Genomic DNA, 14,471 nt, shown 5'->3' with positions numbered 1-14,471 from the left:
GTAACACGAGAATGAACATCATTGTTCTTGTGGAAGCTCAAACGTGCTGCGTAACACGACAATGAACATCATTGGTTCTTGTGGAAGCTCAAACGTGCTGCGTAAAACAAGAATGAACCTCATTGGTTCTTGTGGAAGCTCAAACGTGCTGCGTAACACGACAATGAACCTCATTGGTTCTTGTGGAAGCTCAAACGTGCTGCGTAACACGAGAATGAACATCATTGGTTCTTGTGGAAGCTCAAACGTGCTGCGTAACACGAGAATGAACATCATTGTTCTTGTGGAAGCTCAAACGTGCTGCGTAACACGACAATGAACATCATTGGTTCTTGTGGAAGCTCAAACGTGCTGCGTAACACGAGAATGAACATCATTGGTTCTTGTGGAAGCTCAAACGTGCTGCGTAACACGAGAATGAACATCATTGTTCTTGTGGAAGCTCAAACGTGCTGCGTAACACGACAATGAACATCATTGGTTCTTGTGGAAGCTCAAACGTGCTGCGTAACACAAGAATGAACCTCATTGGTTCTTGTGGAAGCTCAAACGTGCTGCGTAACACGACAATGAACCTCATTGGTTCTTGTGGAAGCTCAAACGTGCTGCGTAACACGACAGTGAACCTCATAGGTTCTTGTGGAAGCTTAAACGTTCTGCATAACACGAGAATGAACATCATTTGTTCTCGCACGTCAACTGATGTGTGAATTGATTAATGTTTAATGTGAATAAAAGCCTAAATTCAATCTGTTCATCATATAAAGCGATTAAGTCTCTTCCAAAATTTTTGACTAAACTGCTCAATTCATATATGGATTAGTTTGACAATCTCTATGAACGTTTTGAAGCGTCAAAGTGGTTTTGGGGTTTTTAATTTTTTATTAAACTATCCCTTAAAGAATCTGCACAGCCAAAATGCTTATTAACTTACTATACATATTGCATAGTCTTGCTCATTAGGCACATTCATCTGGTTTTAAAATCTTTTTACTTACTTTTTTTTTACTGGGAAAAAAGGAGACAAAAAAATACTCATGAAGAATTGCACAATACATTGGTACCACATTAGTTATCGGCTGATATTAGACTTTCTTTTTTTAATTGGTTGGTATCAGTCAATATTTCATATTGTGCATAGTCTTTTCAATCCCATTCGATTTTTGCATAGATTTTTTTTTTTTTTTTGTCATTTAACGGTTATCGGCCATAGGATGAACATAACTATCGCCTTATTGTATCAGCCAGAAATGTTTTATTTTAGCATCTCGATTAAAATATCTTGAATGAAAAGTTCAATAACAGTCCACATTGCCAAAGTGATAGATAAAGAAGACAAGGTCTTATTCCTCACTGAGATGTCACAGCGTGAGAAATCACACTGCTTCAGCTAAGCCAGGGTATTGGAGGAGCTTAACCAACAGCTACTAAATTACACAACTCCTGCCGGCCCGTCAGCAATACAACAAACTTCACATCCGAGTCCTAAACCACAAACACCTGCATGTCTGCGCCAGTAAGCAATCATTCCTTTGTTCACAAATTCCAAGCAGTCATGTCAAGGTGGGAGATAAACAAAAAAACAATAGTGAAGAAAGCGTAAAGTTTACAATAATTAAACTCAATTTACCCGTGGGAAAGATAAAAGGTCACATTTCTCATGTACACTCCTCAGGCGGATTGTCTGGTTTGGACAGGTTGATTTCTAAATGACAAACACGTTCATACATTTACCTCACCAATACATCAATCAACACATCCATCACGCCTGCATGTATATATAGTCCATGTTGCCAAGAGCTCTATGGCTGTCTGCCCTACAAGAGCTCCTCAGTCATGCTGGCAACAGCATTTATATAAAAACTCACAAAATCTCACACAGTCCATGGCTCCAGTGTCAGGGTAACATCACCCAGGCATGTGACTCTGTGTTGCACATTACACCCAACTAAAATTAGCAGACACATTCTAGGGGTTTGGAAAAAAGGGCTTTTGATTCTCCTGGACCCCTCAACCAGCATATACACGTCCGGATGACATGCTGCACATAAAACTACACAAAATATATACACAAACTTCTTCAAAGTGGATCCCCAGTACCTAAACATATGCAACGGGATGACACACAACAATAAGGCACAAACGGGTCACAAGCATTCCGATCAGGCCATGTAAACATACTACCTGACGTGACGCTCCAAAAATACAAACACAGCAACTAAGAGTCTTAAAAAAAGAGATGACTACATTGTTATTCCACACAGTGTAAAAGACAGTGGATCACATTCTGTGGCATGTGGTACTTGACAAGTATTAGCCCACCTGAGGTCATGAATATGCCTAGAAAACACCGGCTGACATGATTTATTAACAAGTCTGCCTAGTAACACTGCAACACCCTATGCGATCAACAGGGGGTGCATTGTAATTGTATGAGTCTCTTTTTTTCTCTTCAGTGTGAGTATGCCAAGTTTGTTAATAAATAACACCAAATAGCTAAGAGCTAAATTGTTTAAAACAAATCAATTGTTTGTTTTTTGTTTGATTTTTTGCCTGCCAGTGCCTTAATTTTCTAAATTACTTGGCTGGTGATTTATTCAAAGTATGTAAATAAATGTGAGTGAAAAAGCGTCATGAAGGATTTCAAGTTCAAAAACGCATACTGTAATTTGACAAAGTGTGTTGCCAAACAAACGTCTACAAATCTCAAAGCACTCAAACATGCACCAAAGGTTAATTGCATCTTGACTGAACTTCATTCAGAGCTTCAGTAAAAGACCTAATACACATACTGCAAACAAGTTCACTTAGAGACCTGGATACAAACTGCAGTTAGTTAGATGGCTCTAACAGAACTGAGCGCAGCCATTTAGCCCTAACGCAGCTGTACACAGCTTAATGTTGACAATGGAGTGAATTAAAGGGGGAGCCAATTACGCCTTTCTGTTTTGGCTCAGTCATTTGGGATCCTACTGCTGGCTGGTTAGTGCAGTTTAACACACTCCCCAAAAATACGGCCTCCATGCCAGGTACCTACAGGCAAGAGATAGTGCAGCGCACACAACAGTGCTAGGGAGCGATGCTACTAACGTAACTACATTTGTTAGGTAGCATTACAGTAGTTCAGTGGTTTTCAAAACAGTACATCTTTTCCAGTTACAAGCTGCTTTTTCTAAAATCACAGCATCACTGTTTATCTTGTCTCTTACTGCATTTCACACTTTTAACCCAACCAAATAGTCAATAATAAAACATGTTGTCCAATAATTACCCCTTGTTCATTTTTATGTAACATTGGAAAAATCGGATTCAATTTTAGTGAACCATTCATTAAAACGATTCATAAGTGAAACGGCTCAAAAATTATTTACAGAATCATTTGCTGCCAATACACATTTTTAGGGAGCAAATTTAGTTAAAAGCTGCTGTTCAGCACTATAAATTGCAAATCAGTAATATAAATTATTGTGTTTTTATTAAAAAATTTTGGATTTACACACACACACACACACACACACACACACAGACAGACAGACACACAACTACTCAAAAGTTTGGGGTCAGCTTTTTTTTTTTTTTTTTACCTATACTTTAATTCAGCAAGGATGCATTAAATGTATAATATCTTAGAAATATTTTGTAACATTGTAAATGTTACTAAAACATTTAAAAAATGCTAATAATAATAATAATAATAATAATAATAATAATAATAATAATAATAATAATAATAATAGTAATGGCTGATGAAATTTCAGCTTTGCCATCACAGGAATAAAATACATTTTAAAATATATTAAAATAGAACAAGATTTTTATTGTAATATTATTTCACAATATTACTGTTCTTTACTGCATCTTTGGTCAAATAATTGCAGATTTGGACATAAGGGAATAAAAATAGTGCCGGTAACTGCTGTGTTCTGTTATTAGCTTGTAGTGTAACTAATTAATTTTCAAAAGTGCAGCTTGTTGAACTACCTCAAATTATGAATAGCTAGTAGTGTCCCGAACACTGGCACGAAGTACAACTAAATGTAAACCTATCTTCTAATAAGGGAGAAAGTAGATGATAACGAAGGAGGAGAGGACGAGAGGGATCAGATGTGAGAAGAAAGCTGCAAGGCAGATGAGAGGAGGGAGAAACGAAAATCCCAAAGGCGAAACTTCTATGTTGAAGACTTGTCTCCCCCTCCAAGGCAGCAGGAGATGAGCAGACATTTCTCCAGGTCTGTGGGGCCTAAAAGTCTGATTCAAATGAAAACTTCTCAGTAAACAGCATTTTACTTACATAGTTAATTCACTGTTTTTTGGATCGCAACAGTCAGAGGATTTGGACCGCTAGGATATCCGCACATCAGCAAAGTATGCATAATTAACATCGCTCTGCATAATTAACTGCCGTGCTCAGGTAATTAATAGACAGTAATAAGGCCACAGAGTCTGAAGCTTCCTGTGGCGATAACAGGAGCCAAGCGCAGTGACTAGATAACTTTCCATAGCGAGATTAGTGAGAAAGAACTGAAGGTCATGGAAAATGGCAACAGTCACAGTTTCTGCATTGCTTGAATTAATATGGTCTCAAAAATTCCCTTTCTCCCTTCTCAGATACAAAGAAAAAGAAATAACAGAACTATGGAAAATAAAGCAAATTCTGATAGTGGTACTTTTACACAAACAAGCAAAAATACTGGTGATAAAATTTGAGGATGGACAAACTCTAAATTTACATTACCTACAAAAAAAGAAAGAAATGCTGTTCAGCAAATATAAGGAACACAACCGAGTGGATCAAATGAATCAGTGAATCATTTTCTAGGGTTAGTTCATCTGGATGCATTATCCGAACAAATTGACTCACTGAATTGACTCACTAAATTGACTCACTGAATTGACTCACTGAATTGACTCACTGAATTGACTCACTGAATTGACCGCTAACTATTTGAAAGAGAGACATTCTAATTTTATTAGATTTGATTGTCTTGCTTCTGTGCATCACTACTCATTGGAAAAAAGTTTGTTACTGGAAAGGATAGATTATTTTGAAAAGAGGTGACCTACTGTCATGCTACTGAGAAAATAAGTTAGTAGCATTGCAACTAAATAGTTAGTTTAACTCTCTAACGCTGCTTAGAACCAGTGTTGTTATTGTTAACTTAAACTAGTAAAAATAGTTATTGTTAACTGAAATAAATCTGAAAAATGAAAAATGCATGAAAAATGTAAAAGAAAATGAGAAATGTTGCCTTGGCAACTAACTGTTTTTTTTTTTTTTTAAGTTAACCCTCCTGTCACAAGCATGTCTACAAGTCAAAAATCAAACTGTGACATTCATATTTGTTCTATGCATCACTGAAACATTGTTTTCCAATAATGAAATCCAACTTTTTCTGAAATCAATACAAACAATCCTTTAAAAAGCATCCTTGCCTCAAACACAGTATGGGGTTAACAGAATGACCGTACTATTGTGATTCACTGTAGAACAGAGAGCAGCTCAATATGCAACAGTTAAGAACTCACTGATCAGCCATTTCTCAGAGACAAGAAGAGTCCAGTCCACAAAACAAAGCATCATCTGTTTCTAAAGGCAAACAACCTCAGCAATGAACTGCCCTGCCACGCTGAGAACCTTGAATGTGGATGACCGACTGCTGTGACCGGGCCAGGGTCTCAGACAGCAGAGGAAAAAGGGCAGAAAACGACACGTGTGTGAGCACATGCAGACGCAACCACTGCAGATGAATGGATTTCAAGCAGACTGTTATTCACAAGCCGAGGCACCTCCCCCTAAACTCAATCAGCACAAACAGAGGTAACCCAGACACTCTCTCTCTCATAAACACGCATACAAAACAAAACCCCCTGTAAGCAGGCCCCGTTTGCTAAATTACAATTAATTGAGCACAATAGGCTGAGTCTGGCTCCAAATGTGACCTCACTCACTGGGCACAGACCAGAACAAAATTAAATTCTGCAGGGCTCACCAGCACCAAACACAAAACAGTAACAGAACATTTACTAATTAAACTGTTTTTGATAGATTTGGTGTCTGACATAAAATAAAAACACAAAGTGAAGATTTTGTAATCTGCAGCATCAGCAATCTTATGCGTTACAGTGCATTAGAGTGATTTTACCAGGATTAAGGGCTGATGTTACTGTCAAGGATGTTACTTGTAGGATTTACTTGATAAAATCCTCATAACAGTTTGCACTAAAACATTTTTTCTGCTACTGCTCTGTACAACTTATCTGTTATTATCAAGTTAAACCTACTTACTATTGAACTTAACATTCATTTGACTGACACTTAACATTTAATTGAAGTAATTAAGTAAATATTACTTAATTCTATATGTGAAATTAAATAAATATAATTAAGTAATATCAACTTAACTAAGTAAATTTAACAAATTTAACTTTACTCAAACACTATATCACTGAAATTAAACCACACTTTTAAAGTGTATGCTTTACTAAGAAACATAAGTAAATAATACAATAGAAATTGTATAGATTCCATACTGTATCTACATAATGAAAGTAACATGGCATCCGAACACAGAGACCTCAATACTTGGTACACAATATACACAACGACTGTAACATTCAATAGATCGTGTTTGAGTATGAATGTGTCATAAAATGAATTCAGATGTCACAAAATGGCAAGCTACCAAACCTAACAACAAAAGCAATGATAAAACGGTGTAAATAAAGCTGGAAAACAGTGAAAAATCAACCTTATTAATTATTCATGCTCCAGTGCATGATGGGAATACCAGTATTAGAAAAGTTGAGTAGGTTTTACTTAGTTTTATATCATTGATATTTACACTTTAATAGGGATGCACCGATGTGAAAATTGTGGCCGATACCGATAACCGATATTAATATTGCTGTTATGGCCGATACCGATATTTACCGATGTCGATATCTCTGTATAGAAAACAAATTTTAATGATTATCAAATAAAGAGCTATTTTCCAAAACACATTTTTTTTACTTTAGAAATGACTGATATTGGGCACCTTTACCTGTGTGCAAAATATGTCACACATACACACATTGCATATAATGTGTGCTGGTCAACTTGTCTAAAATTAAGAAACCCTTATAAAACAGTAAAAAAAAACAAAAAAAAACAGGAACATGTGTACAATTAAGATAGGCTACTTCATTTATTATTCCAATATCCAAATATTATTCTAAAAAATACCACAGGGAAAAGGGCTTCTTGTGACGTGCTGTCTTTGCGTTTGAACAGTGCACATTTTAAACAGGACACGCAGCTGAATAAATGTTAGCCAATACAAACATATTTATAGAAAACAGTTGACAATGAATAGACAGGAGTCCAATAATAGCATAACGAATCACTTATTCTAAAAATAATAACAAGTAGGCTATAAGACGAATCCGACATATGGGCTGTGTTAACAGTAAAACGTCCGTCATTTAACGAATTTTAAAAACACGGATGGATAATACAAAATGCTTTCTGATCGGCGGCCGATATATCGTGCACCACTACACTTTAATATCTAAAAGCTTGAATTGAGCACAAATTTAGAACTTCTTTTGTTGTTTTTATTCTTGCCTGAACTAACTTTTTCATGTAGAAATTACATTTTTGTTTTTTTTCTGTAGTAATTTACTTCACCACATAATTATTTTTATCAGTCTATATTTGTTTAGCCATTTTAATGGATTCAAGAAATGTAGCACTTTTATTAAAGCCATTTTTTATTTATCTTAATTTTAACTTTTGGTTGAGTCATAACTAAAGCTTTATTTCTAATAATCAGAACTATATATTTATTTAGAACTTTAAACATATGATTCTTCTGCAGAATTGCTTATAGTAGTTCCAAGATTATTCTTTATATGATTTTTCCAAAGTGTCCGAGTATCACTTTTGGAATGCAGCGTAATAGTGCAATGTGCAAGTGTAACACAGAAGCCAGCTCACACAATTCGCACGTCATTAAGCTTTGCAAGCTGGTGTGAAAACAGCATTCTCACCTGCATCCTGAGAGTTCAGCACCTCCAGGGCATGCATCATGGCACTGGCAAATACATTGGCATCTTCTTTGCTGCCAAAGTTAAGGCCGTACACCTGCCGTGCATCTCGCCACTGGTGAAATGTTTGCGTGGCCTGGTTGTATTTCAGCCCCTTGGGAATGGCACAGTTTATTACCACCTGATGACAGAAGAGAACAGCATATATAAATTCAAATCAATGCTTGAATACCATTTGTTTGTAACTTAAAACTTAACTTAAAAGCTCAGAGGACTGTGAAGCATTACATATCTGCTAATAAGCCGAAAGGGAGCAGGCTATACAATTTCACAGGTAAAATATGGCACTAAACATGGTAAAAAACAACAACAACAAAAAAAGAAAAAGGGATATTTCACCCATAAAATGAAAATTCTGTCATTTACTCACCCTCAAGTTGTCCCAGACCAAACCTGTATGAATTTCTTTCATCTGCTGAACACAAAAGAAGATTTTTTTAAGAATATGGGTAGCCAAACAGTTGACGGTAGCCAATGACTTCCAAAGTATGAAAAAAAAAAAAAAAAAATCGAAAAAATAAATGGCTACCGTCGAATGTTTGGTTACTAACATTCTTCAACATATCTTCTGTGTTCAGCTAAAGAAAGACATTCATACTAAACCTTGAGGATAAGTAAATGATCATCTGTACTGGAGAAAATAAAACTCATGTTTAGTATGGCCAACATATTCCGTGTTTTGCAAAAACATATGCAAAGTCACGTTTTACTCACGAGATCCAAGTCGCTAAAACTCAAGGCTTCAAAAGTTTCAAGTAAAACTTCTCAAACCACCACAAAGCAGAAACATCAGCATTACTTAAAGATGACAGATAACACTGCACTTCAGCAACCAAGACTCATTCTCTAAAAGATTCACAAGGACGAACTAGAGATTTAAAAACTGCTGCAAGCAGCACCTCTATTCTTGTAGATAACAAAAAAAGAAAAAGCATTTCTTTATAAGTTTCACAAAGGATGCTGAGGCCAGCTTGGCTCCAGACAAGTTTTACAGCATTAACACTAATTGGTAAATATGGTAACTGCAAATGGGTGGGAGATACTTAAAGGGGTCATATGATGCGATTTCTTGTTTTCCTTTGTCTTTAGCGTGTTATGTAGCTGTTAGTGCAAGTATAAGATCTGCTGAGTTACAAAGCTCAAAGTGTCAAACCTCAGCCACGCCTTCCTAAAATGCTTCGTTCAAACATGCCCCCACAAATCTACGTCAGTGTGTGGGGGCAGTTTCAGAACACCGCCCAAATGTATATGCAAAGAAAGAAGGCGTAACTTTTATTCTCGCTGTGTTATTGTTGCCGCCGCCGCTATGTCGTGGAGACACACTGTTTTTCGTTATGAAAGCCAAACTACTTCGGCCTTCCAAAAGAGGACACAATTAGAAAACAGTGCTTAAGCTTTATTTACAACACTGTTCCAGAACAGTACAACCAAAATATTTGACTGTGCTGCGCATTTTTCAGAGGACTGTTTCCAGAACCTGTGAGAGTACAAGGCTGGCTGTACACAAAGGCTGATTCTAAAAAGTGGGCAATACAACACTGCAAGTACAGTCTGGTGCTTCTGACTCACAGACACAACCTCATATTTTAAGAATTTGCTACTGACTATTCAAACGCAAGTTTTGTGCAGTTTAGAGTAGCGCTTGCTTGTCGTTTTTACGATCACAAATGCAGACATAGTTTTATATTTACATATTAAATTAGCGTAGCGCAACGCATAAAAAGACAGTTTATATCATTATAATCAGTAATTATGTCCCCAATGAAATAACCTTACCTATCTGATACGATCTGGTCCAGTCGCGCTGACAAATTGATCAGCTTAGTCATCTGCATTTTCCGATTCAGATTCAGGCTCGAACTGATAAGGTAGAACTGACATTATAACCTGTCATCATTGCTTTGGGAGCTGATGTTCCAAATATGTTAAGGGGTGTGACATTTCCGTCACACGCTTAAGGTTTTTGGGCCAATCACAATGCACTGGATCGCTGGCCAATCAGAGCACACCGCACATTTCAGAACGATGAGCTTTGTAAAAATCGACACGTTTCAGAAAGGCGGGGCATAGAGGAGCAACAATAATGTACAGTATGTGTAAAATAATTAATTTTAAATTAAAACCGCGTAAACACATTGCATTTAACCAAATACTCAAAATAACCTTTTTAGAACCATCATTATGACCCCTTTAAATATCAAACACTTGACTGACTTCTTAAACTCTCCCAAAAGCATGTCCTCCTCGGGGTGAATCTTTCTCGAAGCTTCTGTGGTAACTGGCTGTTTTCCCAGTCATTTCAATTTCTCATCCTTTTGACATCAATGTAATTATCATAAGAAGTGCAACTAATTAGCAAGCGTTATAAAAGGAACTGTGAACTGTAAGCCATCCTGTCACAACTGACAAGTGCAGAAAACTTCTCAGTTTTCTCAACACATTAATGAAACTGAGCAACAAGAATTAAAAACTGGGCCATGGTTCTATATATGCAACTTAGCTAAGTTTTTTGGACAGGTTTCCATTGTTTTTGCTCAACATCAAAACATCTTTAAGTGGTAGTCGTTTCTTGCTAAACAGTATCATACAAAGTGAAAATGTGCATTAAAGACACTGATACGTATACAACCGCATTTAATGTGGGAAATGGTGTAAATATATATATTTTTTATATATACACACACTGAACAAAACACTTTTGTTTTTGCCCCCATTTTTCATGAGCTTAACTCAAAGATCTAAGACTTTTTCTATGTACACAAAACTGATTGTTCACAAATCTGTCTAAATCTGTGTTAGTGAGCACTTCTCCTTTGCCGAGATAATCCATCCACCTCACAGGTGTGGCATATCAAGATGCTGATTAGACAGCATTATTGCACAGGTGTGCCTTAGGCTGGCAACATTGGGGGGTCTGGGGGGGTCCAAAAACCAGTCAGTATCTGGTGTGACCCTTCGCATAGAATTGATCAGGTTGTTGATTGTGGCCTGTGGAATGTTGGTCCACTCCTCTTCAATGGCTGTGCGAAGTTGCTGGATATTGGCAGGACCTGGAACACGCTGACGTATACGCCGATCCAGAGCATCCCAAACATGCTCAATGGGTGACATGTCCGGTGAGTATGCTGGCCATGCAAGAACTGGGATGTTTTCAGCTTCCAGGAATTGTGTAAAGATCCTTGCAACATGGGGCCGTGCATTATCATGCTGCATGATGAGTTGATGATCGTGGATGAATGGCACAACAATGGGATCTCGTCACGGTATCTCTGTGCATTCAAAATACCATCAATAAAATGCACCTGTGTTCGTTGTCCATAACATACACCAGCCCATACCATAACCCCACCGCCACCATGGGCCACTCGATCCACAACGTTGACATCAGCGGTTTCACCCACACGACGCCATACACGCTGTCTGCCATCTGCCCTGTACAGTGAAAACCGGGATTCATCCGTGAAGAGAACAACTCTCCAAAGTGCCAGACGCCATCGAATCAGATTATTTGCCCACTCAAGTCAGTTACGACGATGAACTGCAGTCAGGTCGAGACCCAGATGAGCATGCAGATAAACTTCCCTGAGACGGTTTCTGACAGTTTGTGCAGAAATTCTTTGGTTATGCAAACCGATTGTTGCAGCAGCTGTCCGGGTGGCTGGTCTCAGGTGATCTTGGAGGTGAAGATGCTGAATGTGGAGGTCCTGGGCTGGTGTGGTTACACGTGGTCTGCGTTTGTGAGGCCGGTTGGATGTACTGTCAAATTCTCTGAAACGCCTTTGGAGGCGGCTTATGGTAGAGAAATGAACATTCAATTCACGGGCAACAGCTCTGGTGGACATTCCTACAGTCAGGGTTCAAGGGGGGGGGTTCAAAGGTTTTATTTGTCACATACTCATACAAGATGCGCAGTGAAATGTTTTTTGTGACACGCCCTGTACTTCTGTGCTTAATTGTAATAAAAATAAATACAATGTAACTAAAAAAATAAATAAAATACAATATTTAGCATGCCAATTCAGCATGCCAATTGCACACTCCCTCAAAACTTGAGACATCTGTGGCATTGTGCTGTGTGATAAAACTGCACATTTTAGAGTGGCCTTTTATTGTGGCCAGCCAAAGGCACATCTAATCAGCATCTTGATATGCCACACCTGTGAGGTGGATGGATTTTCTCGGCAAAGGAGAAGTGCTCAATAATACAGATTTAGACAGATTTGTAAACAATATTTGAGAGAAATAGGTATTTTGTGTACATAGAAAAAGTCTTAGATCTTTGAGTTCAGCTCATGAAAAATGGAGGCAAAAACAAAAGTGTTGCGTTTATAATTTTGTTCAGTGTATTTTTAAATTTGTAAATGCATGTAATACATTATATATTTGTATATAATATTCACACATATATACATACACACACACACACATGCATATATATGATTTAATTTTTTAACCACTGGTAATATACATTTTGTTTTCATTTTTGATGAGCCCTGCTCAGCTTGCTACGGAGTGTTCTTCAATCTGTGCTAAGAAGTGTCTACTAAATGACTAGTTACTGGCACACTTGCAGGTATAGATCTGAAGACATTAGTCAGTTATTTATAGATGACAAGGCTATTATGGTAGGTCAAACGTAAAATGTGTGTTGACATTTGCCTTGTGTGTGGCACTTCAACGCTTTACTCATTTCGGTCATTAAACCACCATGAACAGCTCATCAACAAATGTCAGTAAGTTTCCTGAAGTAATCTGATACACTCCATCCTCAGATATCACTGTGATGATTGTGCCGTTCATGAATTATTAAAGTAACCAGGACTAAAAAGGCCTAGCTACTCTCAGAGGCAGAAATAGGCTTTCCACGAAACACTGAATAACCATAAAATAGCAATGAGTCATGTACAGTGTCATCACCCCCTCAGCATTTCTGCCTTTCGTGTAGCAGGAAGCAACAACCACAGTCAGTGCTGAATAAAGGTTACCTTTAAGTGCACATTACCTTGCACTTCACTTAAAGTGTAGAAAAGTGTCCTCATCCAAACAATGGAAAAGAAAAAGGCTTTTTTAACAGTTAATTTCTTCACAGGAAAAGAACAGAAAAAAATTAAAAATAAATAAATAATACACATACACATATATACACATACATATACATATATATATATATATATACACACACACACACACACACACACACACACACACACACACTCACCTAAAGGATTATTAGGAACACCTGTTCAATTTCTCATTAATGCAATTATCTAATCAACCAATCACATGGCAGTTGCTTCAATGCATTTAGGGGTGTGGTCCTGGTCAAGACAATCTCCTGAACTCCAAACTGAATGTCAGAATGGGAAAGAAAGGTGATTTAAGCAATTGAGCGTGGCATGGTTGTTGGTGCCAGACGGGCCGGTCTGAGTATTTCACAATCTGCTCAGTTACTGGGATTTTGACGCACAACCATTTCTAGGGTTTACAAAGAATGGTGTGAAAAGGGAAAAACATCCAGTATGCGGCAGTCCTGTGGGCGAAAATGCCTTGTTGATGCTAGAGGTCAGAGGAGAATGGGCCAACTGATTCAAGCTGATAGAAGAGCAACTTTGACTGAAATAACCACTCGTTACAACCGAGGTATGCAGCAAAGCATTTGTGAAGCCACAACACGCACAACCTTGAGGCGGATGGGCTACAACAGCAGAAGACCCCACCGGGTACCACTCATCTCCACTACAAATAGGAAAAAGAGGCTACAATTTGCACGAGCTCACCAAAATTGGACAGTTGAAGACTGGAAAAATGTTGCCTGGTCTGATGAGTCTCGATTTCTGTTGAGACATTCAGATGGTAGAGTCAGAATTTGGCGTAAACAGAATGAGAACATGGATCCATCATGCCTTGTTACCACTGTACAAGCTGGTGGTGGTGGTGTAATGGTGTGGGGGATGTTTTCTTGGCACACTTTAGGCCCCTTAGTGCCAATTGGGCATCGTTTAAATGCCACGGCCTACCTGAGCATTGTCTTTCCATCCCTTTATGACCACCATGTACCCATCCTCTGATGGCTACTTCCAGCAGGATAATGCACCATGTCACAAAGCTCGAATCATTTCAAATTGGTTTCTTGAACATGACAATGAGTTCACTGTACTAAAATGGCCCCCACAGTCACCAGATCTGAACCCAATAGAGCATCTTTGGGATGTGGTGGAACGGGAGCTTCGTGCCCTGGATGTGCATCCCACAAATCTCCATCAACTGCAAGATGCTATCCTATCAATATGGGCCAACATTTCTAAAGAATGCTTTGAGCACCTTGTTGAATCAATGCCACGTAGAATTAAGGCAGTTCTGAAGGCGAAAGGGGGTCAAACACA

The 14,471-nt window shown here is 38.0% G+C and overlaps 1 protein-coding gene across 12 annotated transcripts in view; it reads right to left on the bottom strand.

Annotated features, from left to right (window-relative positions):
• Positions 1 to 14,471, bottom strand: part of enah (ENAH actin regulator) — a 108,438-nt gene that overhangs the window by 43,156 nt on the left and 50,811 nt on the right. For all 12 annotated transcript variants that reach the window (XM_084433044.1, XM_084433042.1, XM_084433047.1 and 9 more), the window contains exon 3: positions 8,032 to 8,209. In XM_084433044.1, coding sequence (XP_084289170.1) covers positions 8,032 to 8,209 — 178 coding nt within the window. The remainder of the gene's footprint in view (positions 1 to 8,031; positions 8,210 to 14,471) is intronic.

Source organism: Rutilus rutilus (assembly GCF_951802725.1).
Source record: "Rutilus rutilus genome assembly, chromosome: 15".
Classification (NCBI taxonomy): Eukaryota; Metazoa; Chordata; class Actinopteri; order Cypriniformes; family Leuciscidae; genus Rutilus; species Rutilus rutilus.
This window is presented reverse-complemented; position numbering and strand designations above follow the sequence as displayed.